This window comes from Cibotium barometz, chromosome 11, assembly GCF_041138505.1.
Source record: "Cibotium barometz isolate CiBa-2024 chromosome 11, ASM4113850v1, whole genome shotgun sequence".
Classification (NCBI taxonomy): domain Eukaryota; kingdom Viridiplantae; phylum Streptophyta; class Polypodiopsida; order Cyatheales; family Cibotiaceae; genus Cibotium; species Cibotium barometz.
Window position 1 is genome coordinate 42,115,232 of NC_141056.1, and position 10,250 is coordinate 42,125,481.

Below are 10,250 nucleotides of genomic sequence, written 5' to 3' on the forward strand. Positions count from 1 at the left end.
AGATCTGAACTCTTATGTATGAAAATCATTCCAAGGTCATTCCACCAATCACAGGGTGCGGACCGCTTCTACCAATTACCTCATGTTGAAGGGTCCATGGCACTACCACAACCAACCGATACCTAGCATGAAAAACCTCTATATCGTTTATCACTTTCCATTCTGTCTCGACACATTACCTATCATCAAGGCTAAAAGCTTCCCACCACTTTCTTACTTACATTTGACTGTGGATTGATCTTGAACCATATCACTTAACCTCGGCTGCCAACTTCATTCCACCTTGGTAGCAGCTTCACTACCTTCTTGGGTAAGACGAGAAGGATGCGATCACCATTAAGAAGAGGGGGGTCCTTGTAGGGTAGTAAAGGCACCTTTATGTTAACCACTCCGTAGGTTAACATGGTTTTATCCGCCTAACCTACCTTAAGATGCTTTTGACGTCGTAAGCGTGTAGATAGATACTTTTACTTTGTAAGATTGTACTAGAACATATAAAGCAACCTTACCATGCACTTAATGTCAAATAGAAAAATTTTGACGCAATGTACATGCTCATTTAAGACTAGTAATAAAGGTTGGATCATTTTAAGTTTGGCCAACCTAATGTGGAAACTAGTCATTTGTATATGTGTCATTCTTGACAATAAGCAACACAATCATCCCTTGCAATATGATTGTAGGTTTTCTTCTTGCCATTGAATCTTGTTTGCTTGCGTATGTCATTGAATCTTGCTTGTTTGATGGATGCATGTTAGATAGGTTTGATTGTAGGGTTTTTTCTTGCATTAGCTTTTTTTTTCTAACCCTCGCCTTTTAGGAGAGAACCATCGTGAAGAAGAATCTCTTGTTGTCTCCATCAAGGCATAGAGAGCTCTCCTTTCACCTTATTGGCAAAAGGAAAATTCCGGTGTGACAACAAAGTGAAGACCAACAACACACAACGAACGAGCTAGCGTACCCACAAAGGAAAGTTGCAGTTTGCAAAAGGCAAGACCCAATGACATGCTTTGGTAAGACTAAGGTAAGCTCTTGACTTAAATATATGACAAGTCATAAGACTAATTCGATCAAGGTTGAACAAGCAAGTATGACAAGTCATAAGACTAAGGTTGGTTGGGTAAACTGCTAACCTCAAAACTGAGATGTTTGACATTAGAGTGTTGACTCTTTCCTAATGCTAGCTTAACCTCCGCAGCTAGGCATTAGGGTTGTGCCAAAGGGGGAGAGAACCTAGAGCAAAAGTGGAGAGAGAGAGAGAGAGGAACAACCATAAACTTCACAGCATGGAGGGCTGCTTTGAGAAAGATATGAAGAAGCTTGCTTGCTCGTGCTATGGCATGTAAAGGGGTGGAATAAATTACTCGTCGTGAGACTTCCAAATTCCACATTTGAAGTAGAACTCAATCCTCACCTGGATATAGAATGCATCCATACATTTCACCATAATAGCTATACTGCTCCATTCGGTGGTCAACACTTTCAGGGTTCAAGACATCTCATCGTTCAAAAATAAGCCACAGGTGGAAACTCGATTGAGCCTTGAAAATTTGTCATAAATAATAAAAAGTATCTAAGGTCATCTTAAAATATGAGCTAAGAATCAATTGAAATAGGGCTTTGCTAGTGCTATAAATGTATAGACCCCATTACGAGCATTGGCATAAAAGAAATCTGATGCCTCCAAAAACCCAAACTTTTTCGATTTTATGATTCCTAATAATTGTCTGGTCCACTTATGCGAGTCAAAACAGCATTCAACGTGCACTGATCATGTTCATAAACAAATATGACACAAAGAGCAAACCTTACCATGTAGCTTGTCACACAATCCGTTGATCATAGGATCCTTGATTCTCTGACCAGCAAGGCACAGGCACACATTCTCAATTCAAATGAAAAACTCATCCAAGCCTCAACGTGTCAAAATAGGCTGTGGCCTCTCATTGCCATTTTATCCCTTCCCTTTATTTTCATCCACTAGAAGAAGATACTCCAAGCTTTTCCCATGGCTATTTTGCTATCGGCAAGTTCAGGATATTTCCCAAACTTAACCGACATGCAATCTTTAAATAATAAAAGTGTACTCTCAAAAGCTTCAAATCATCAACTATGGCATGCATATCACAGACGACGTGCTATGACATCCCCACTCACGTCATCAGCACACCAGGGCAGGTGTATGTGCAGGTTCACCATAAAGATACAAAGATATGATGAGTCTCAGCTACATTTCATTCCACACAAAAAACCTTGCTGGAAAGTATCCTTGTTTTACGTAAAGAACATACAGCATATAGAATTAGCAGGATGATGGATACAGGCTCATAATAGTCCATCCAAACCGGTCTTCAAAAGAGTAACTTTACCAACAGCATGCTTCTAACACAGTTGGCAAAAATTTAGGCAGAAATTTGTAAGTTGGACACAATTCCTTGCCTTGTATTCCCAGCAAGCCATATCAAGCAGGACTACTAACACGCACTGAGCTTCAAAGGACTCAATTTACCTGTCAAAAGATTTACATACTCCACTGCACTGGGAGCTTTAATGCAAATCTGACTTTCAATTGAGTTTCTTGAATCCAATATGGCCAGGGCTGTGAACTCTTCGTCAAGAAGACACTAAGGATCTGGAGTCTCGTATGGCAGCTATTTGTACAGGCGTAGCAGCAATCAAAGATTCCATTCTCTCATCTTCTTGGCCAATCTCTTGATGTTTTAGGATTATCACAAGTTGACCCATCATCACCACTGTTCTCAAATTTTTCCACCGAATACGGTGATAACTGATTCTGACCCCTGCTGCAACCAGCTGAGCTATCATCCTGTCCACCTCCCACGGGAGCAGCTACATTCAGATCCAAGAATCTGTGCAGCTTATTTCCAGGTTTGATATCAGCCAGTGGCTCATATTGTATCCCATTCATTGTTCTACATGCAGCCTCACCTATCTGCAAGTCCTCGGAATCATGGTGCCCTTCTACCAGGTCATTGCTGTCCCCTGGCCGACCGCCAGTAGTGCATCCTGGCTCTAGCATATCACTGTCTCTGATGTTCTCACAGCTGTTTGCCAAGTTTGCAACCCTGTCACAGTCAGCCCTATCCGGGCTGTTTATATCCCCCATATACTCATCACCCTCCATGTCACTCTCCTCGTATTTGCTATAATCAACATGGCTTCTGGTAGCTCTTTGACTCCGCCGAAGGCCCCCTTGCAGTTCCTTAACAGACTTCACTTTTCCTCTTGTTCTGCCTCTTCCTGCATTCTTAATGTAATGTACTTCCCGAATATATTCTCCTTCGTCACTAGATCCGATATAATCTTCCTCTTCATCCTCATCATCACCATCTTCTTCCTCCTCTTCTTCTTCTTCTTCTTCTTCTTCTTCCTCCTCTTCTCCCCTGTATTCATCATCTCCATCTGAACTAGATGCTAATCTCCTCTTTTTCTTTGACACGTAGTCATCATCATATACTGCCTCCCCTTCAATATCATCTTCACTAGAGGCATCAGCTTCATTCTCTGACACAGTATCAACAAAGTCACTCTCCGCATATCTTTGAGGCCTGCGGTGACGCCTACCCCTGTCACAAACCGTTCCTCAAAAGCGTGAGAGGAAAATCAGCTTCTCATAGATTAAAAAATCACAGTTCTATTTCTTGGTCAAGCAAGCAATCAAAATATTCAAAGACCTGCCATATTGCCCATCACCAGAGAAGTCTGATTCCGAAGAATGGGTGGTGGTCCCAATGAGCTTCGACTGACTTGTGCTCTCAATGAACTTTGACCGACTCGCAGTCTCAGTCACAGGTTGATCTTCTGAATGATTTACATCCACTTCCTCATCTGACTGCTGTCTAGTGACACCATTTGATAATTTATTGTCCCCTGCTACCAAGGAATCTGGAGATGCATGCCGCCTTCTGTAGTACCAAACAAACCAGACAAGAAACTAGCACAAACTTGAGATGTTGCCAAATCATAAAAACAAAAATATCCAACAAGCCAAGGAATGTTGCCACAGTATACATACTTGGTAATCTTGATTGCTTCGCTGATTGACTTGTCATAATCATCTGCAAGTATTGCATTGCTTGTCAGTGAATCAAATTAATAATTGCAAGACAAGAAAAAGAGTAGATGTGAGGGAGACCAAGTCAGCTGGTCCGCTCAGCCTGTGGGCTGGCCAACACCACCAATAGCATTAATGAACACCAACCAGCCATTGGGGACCTAAAAAAACACATAAAACCCCTAAAAAGGACCACCCACACCCCATCCCCATCACTTTATCAACTCATCAACCTTCAAACCTGTTCAGTTGAGCTCACCAAGCAAAAAGAACGATTATACATTGCAGAAAACATCAGGCCAACCCTAGAGAGTACTCCTTACCAAAAGTATAAGTGACAGGCTTGCGTTCACGCTTTGGCCGACCAGCAGTCAATCCCTCAGTGTTGAAGTAGCTATCAAGGAGGAGTGCCTGCCTTTGCTGCTTCTTCAGTGCACGTTCTTTCTTCTGTTACCGAAAAGGAAGCTGTCTCATCAGATAAAGCTCGCTAATCCCTGATGTCTTGAAAATCATGTGTAAAATTGCCAACAACACGTGGATACAGTCAACGCTAAAATTCTTGCAAGAGACACGAGCTCCAGGATGCAAAAATCACATGGTATCCACATATTACGAAAAGATCCCCGGACATGTGCTCTATGTCTGTGAATGCAATCTGTCAACATAGACATCCGTCCGAGCCAAGGCCCAGTGGCTGTGAATAGGACTTTCCACACACAGATTGTATGACTACTATTGGCTCACGTTTTTTTTAAAGAATATTATATATATAATAAGCCCATGGCCCTAGACCAGGAAGGGTAAAAACTTGGGCCCATGCCTTGGAAACCTCCAGCTTCACCATTAGGTCACAGGCCTGTGCCTGCTCAAGGTTTAACTTGCTCCATGGACATGCTGTAGGACCCCCCATGCAAAATGATATCCATGGGCTTACAAACAAAATACCTTTTGCAGATCTTTCAGATCGGGAACAATATCATTGTAAATTCTCTTGCCGATTGCAACCTCCATCCTGTTCCTACTTGAACAGAGTTTATCCTGCATGGTGAAGCAGACAAATTAATCATAATGTATCAGCAAGTTTTTTTTTAGTACAATTAAAACATTTGCAATGCATACCGCAACACTTTGGAATTCATCCAAGTTTGTTGCCAAAGTCTCCCAATGACATGTAGTTGGAGGAGGCACTAAGCGGCCCCGAAGCTTAGGCTTGTCTTTATTATCAGACCTTCGCAGCTCTCTATATAATCTCTGCCCAGCAACAGGATCGTTCTCATACCTGCAATGCAGAGTCTAGTCAAAAAATATGTTCTTAAAACCTGGTTTGAAGCAGCTGTTATTGCTCATAAGCTACAAGGGTGCATTGTAAGAACCTTACCAATATGTTGTCCCTTGCAGATCATTGCCGGTCCTCTCCTTCCTAATGCTGGAGAAAGGAGCACCTTGCTTTAACATCTCATCAATGAAGGCACGCATATCATCTTGCTGCAAACCAGAAAAACGTATAAAACAGATCAGAACATAAAAGAAACAGTAGACCAAATACCCTTCTTCTTTCTGTATTGTCAACAAGCAAGAATTCATTTCTCTTTTTTTCCGCAAAAAAGAGACTTCGATTAAGAAATAAAGAACAAGTAAAAAATCATGGCTGAAAGCCAGAGATCCTCATCATAGAGTGTAAGATAGCCGCAGCCAACCAGGGGTGTCGTGATGCCAAGAAAGTGCAGTGAGAAGATGATCCTGTGATCCCACTCTCTCATGAAGATAGTGTGCTTTGCTTGTGCTAATCTGGACAGCCCCTGAATACGAGCCCAAGTGGCCATAAGAGCATGGATGGTATCTCCCCAAATAGTACAGATGCACTAGGTGTCATAAATCTGAACGCCCTCAATCACTTCTGTGCATCTAGCTTTCCAGATAGTTTCATCACTTCCAAGCTGTGATGATAGTGGCAATAATTTCCCAAGTCATGTCAAGCCTCCCCAAGGAAGGTGTGTAGTGAGACAGAGGAATATCCTGTAGTGTGCACTTCTGGACCAGTCCTGTCAATCTTAATGGCAGTGTCATGGTCCCTGCCCTCAAAGAAAATCTGTGTTCCAGACTAAGCAAGCCAGGCAATAGAGCCCCATGTAACGTAGATAGTGCCTCTCCTCAATCTGCCTATAAGCTGAGCTATAGAGCTTCAGATCCTTTGAGCAGCTTTGTAGCCCCAAATACAATGTTGTACAGTCTCAAAGGCTATTGAACATCTAGGGCCGCACCAAAGATAGCTCTCCACTCATTAACACGAAGTCCACCATGTAAAAACAGCCCAAAAAAATGGGATATCTGATTCCTCCTATAAGAGTGCCAAAGTCGGTGTCAAAATCTCTTTTGAATCAATGGAGTAATCCCAAATCTTTCCAAGTGTGGCCTGAGGGTAGGAATCCTTTGAATCTGCCCAAGAAGCGACAATCTAGCATACCGTACAGTGTAACTATAAAGAAAGGCAAACTCTTCAAAGGGTTGGCTGCATCCACTCCGACTCTCCAGTATCCCAAAACAATGAAGAAACTGGATGGGGCATCCACCAAACAGCCAAAGGCACCAAGATCCTTGAGTCACACACCAATGCTTCCCTAAGAGACCAACTACTCTCACAAGATGGATGACGATGTCTGGAAAAAATTCCTAAGTCACGTATCTCAACAATTTCCATCCTCTCAGGATAGTGTATAGAATACACAATATCCCTCCTGCTGCTCCTGGTCTGGCATGGCTAGTAGTAAGTACCTATGCCCGAACACTTGTCCTGGAGAAAGCACCCAACCATCTGGGGTGCTACTCATCATGGAATGTGCCAGCGTGCAACTCATGAGGGATAGCTGCGCCAATCTGCTCAATCCTCCCCCTCTGAGATGCTGAGTGGAGGCCTCTCTATGATCCATAGGAAGACTTTTAAGAGTCTTCCAAGATCCAATTGTTTGTGTGCAACTTTCCTAACCTGGCCACTTCATGTAATCAGAAGCACCCAAGGATCAAAAGGTCATCTGTAATAAAATCATTCCACATGATGGGCTCAAGACTGTTTGACTACCTCTTCCTCTGATCTAGGAAGCCTTTGCCTCAACAAAGATCTAATCCTGCTCCAAGCTTTGTTCACAGCTGCAAGAATTCATTTCCAGTAAGCACTTGCTAATATTTCAAGAAAGGTCTCATCCTGGTCCAAGCTCTAGTAGCAACTGCAAGAATTTATTTCCACTAAGCGCTTTCCAATATTTCAAAAAAAAAAAGAACTCTAATAATTGGACCTCTCCTGTAAACGGAAGGGCAACTGCACACGGAAAATCTTATCTATCATGAAAACTGAAAATACATATAAGCATGCCAAACAAAAAGAGATGACAAATCTGTACAGTACACCACACTAGGGGCCAGAAGATGGGCTGACCCCCCCGCCCCCCCCCCCCCTTCCCTTATGGTTAGATTACCAAAAAGGAGTCTGCTTCCAAATACAACTTCACGGGTGCCCAGGGATTCTCCACTGGCTAGCACCTGTCTCTTCCAGTACAATATGAAAGCAAAACAAAAACATATGCAGAATTTTGTTGACAATTCTCAACACAAGAAGTCACTTCTGGCATCAAGCACATGTAGGACAACTATGGACAGCCCATATCACTCTCGCATCAGCCCGGAACAACCCTGTATCTTCACCTTCCTCTTGTATGGCTCATAGGACAAGTCCACCAACCATGAGGGGCTGTTTACAATAGTCAATCAGCCCTCAACAGCCACAGAAGGATGCAACCAGCAGCAGTACACAAGCCTACAACCCCCGGTCCGAAGGAAAACTGTCTAGTCCAACAGTGGAGAACATGCAGAAGGGGTCAGCGAGCACCTCCCATGCACCTGTTAGGTTTTTGTCGCGGTAGAAGACTGTAAACAACCTGTAGAAGTAGTCAACCAGCTCCCATGCACTAGGAAAAGCAGGCGCCTACCTCAGAACTGGAATTTTTCTCCCATAATATGGCTTCCTACTGAAAATAGCCTACACTAGCCTGGTGCCCGCCTTATGGCTGCCACATGTATTAAAATAGTCTTGCCCAGTGTGAATACCTTATAAGTTGTCCGGCCACTTATAAGTGTGTGTGAACCTGCACCCATAATTATTAGTATATGAAACCATAAAGCTATAAATTGGGTTTTTGGGTACACTTACCACCTGCAAAACACATGTAGACCACCTGTCAGTCCCAAACAGGTGTCCACATACACGTCCACATGGTGCCCAGGCATCCTTGGCCCCATGGACAACGCAGGCAAAAATCTCAAGCATTGTCCAGGCAAACAATACAAGTCATGCACACACATGAGTGCAGCTAGACTGGAAGAAACACCCATATGCTCAGTTGTATCCAATAAAATATCCATGGCTCATGATCCTTCCGAAACCTTCCCAGAACATAAATACAAAAGATCTCCAGGATAGCTAGTCCCAGAGAATTACATCATGTCAAGCTTCATGAGCCATACATATACACAAGCCACACATGTACTATCATGTCAGGCTACACCAGCCATACATGTACTATCATGTCAGGCTCCATATGCCACACATACACACCATGTCAGGCTACACCAACCATACATGTATGTCATGTCAGGCTCCACATGCCACACATGGATTATTTTGAGACTAAAAAAATCTTGGATTAATTGATTTTTGTTAATTGTCTTTTCCAATCCTTCTATTGGTATACTGAAAGAATACCTCAACCATGGCAATTACAAACTCCTCGTGGATTGCTAAACTCTCGAAACTCGGGATATAGCAAGCGGTGTGAGACTTGTGTGACAGGATCCTTAATTACGAATACTTCCGCTGCATGTTACAGACACATGGCATTGCTTCCCATGTAATTTCACAAATAAAAGAAAATTATGGTAATGCATGCCTAATATGGTGAGTCCACAACACTGAATTTAAATTGGCAAGTTCAGATAAAGATGACTAGAACGGGCACATGAATACAATGCTCAGTAAGAGAGATCTATGTTTGTGCATGTGCGAAGAGCTCTTCACTGTGGTCAAGTCATACATGATAATGTGGGTAGATTAGGGTTAGGGTTAGGTTTCTTGCTCAACTAAGGGGGATGAAAGATGTCCATGATGTGGTGTGTGTGTGTGTGTGTGTGTGTGTGTGTGTGTGTGTGTGTGTGTGTATAATATATAGATAGATAGATAGATAGAGAGAGAGAGAGAGAGAGAGAGAGAGAGAGAGAGAGAGAGAGAGAAAGTTATATTACAGCTTCAAAAGACCCAAAGGGCCTCTTCGACCAAAATGATGTGTACATAGTGTCTATGAAATCTCATCATGGATGAAATAAGAAAAAGCAACAATAAAGAGAGAGAAAGACTACACTCGAGAGAGTATTTACACGTACGATGATGCTGATTATGATTGATGTGAGAACTTGCACCAACAAGGACATGCTTTTGTAGGCAAGAAGCAACCTTATCTTCTAACTCACACAAACCATAAGTTAGTGTACACACATACACACTTATCTTATCTACTCATAAGAGTAGATAAGAGTAGGTTAATGTCACTGCTTAGGTCACACACACTTATCTTATCTATTTATAAGAGTAGGTTCACCCACATATAAGTACACTTACACATGTAAGGGGTGTTCACACCTATACACTTACACATTGGACACACACAGTGGACACAAAAGATGGACACGCACACATACGACTCCGAATCCCAATAAAACCCCCTTCGAAGCAAAGGTGGTATGACTAGGAAAACCTTCAACTAGTTCTATGATGATCTCCAAACTGTACCATGTCTCCACCTTAGACATGTTCTATAATGCCAACTCAGAGGTTTAAGTCTAAGCATGGCTCAGAGGCTCATCCAAGTATACAAACTAGCAACTGAGCATGGCTCAACGACTCCATGTCTAAGCATGGTTGCACGAAGACTTGGCAGTCTAGGGGACCAAGGTACCTACATCCTCGACTTCCTTCCAAGCATGGGAGCTCCATCTAAAACAACATAAGTTGGTCTCTATAATCCACCCCCCCCCCCCCTCACATTGAACACGGATAACGAGGATGATGGAGCCTTTTAAAAATCAAGGCATACAAAACACAAACACATAAACTATTTATTACATTTCTTTT

The 10,250-nt window shown here is 42.6% G+C and overlaps 1 protein-coding gene across 1 annotated transcript in view; it reads right to left on the minus strand.

Annotated features, from left to right (window-relative positions):
• Positions 1-2,253: 2,253 nt before the first annotated feature.
• The window catches only part of LOC147634186 (DDT domain-containing protein DDR4-like), a 25,504-nt gene continuing 17,507 nt past the window's right edge, over positions 2,254-10,250 (minus strand). Inside the window, exons 6-12 of the mRNA XM_086805336.1 lie at positions 5,454-5,560; positions 5,195-5,354; positions 5,021-5,113; positions 4,399-4,522; positions 4,037-4,079; positions 3,696-3,926; positions 2,254-3,587 (exon numbers count right to left, since the gene is read on the minus strand). Of these exons, the coding sequence (XP_086661462.1) occupies positions 2,693-3,587; positions 3,696-3,926; positions 4,037-4,079; positions 4,399-4,522; positions 5,021-5,113; positions 5,195-5,354; positions 5,454-5,560 (1,653 nt within the window). The 3' untranslated portion in view covers positions 2,254-2,692. The remainder of the gene's footprint in view (positions 3,588-3,695; positions 3,927-4,036; positions 4,080-4,398; positions 4,523-5,020; positions 5,114-5,194; positions 5,355-5,453; positions 5,561-10,250) is intronic.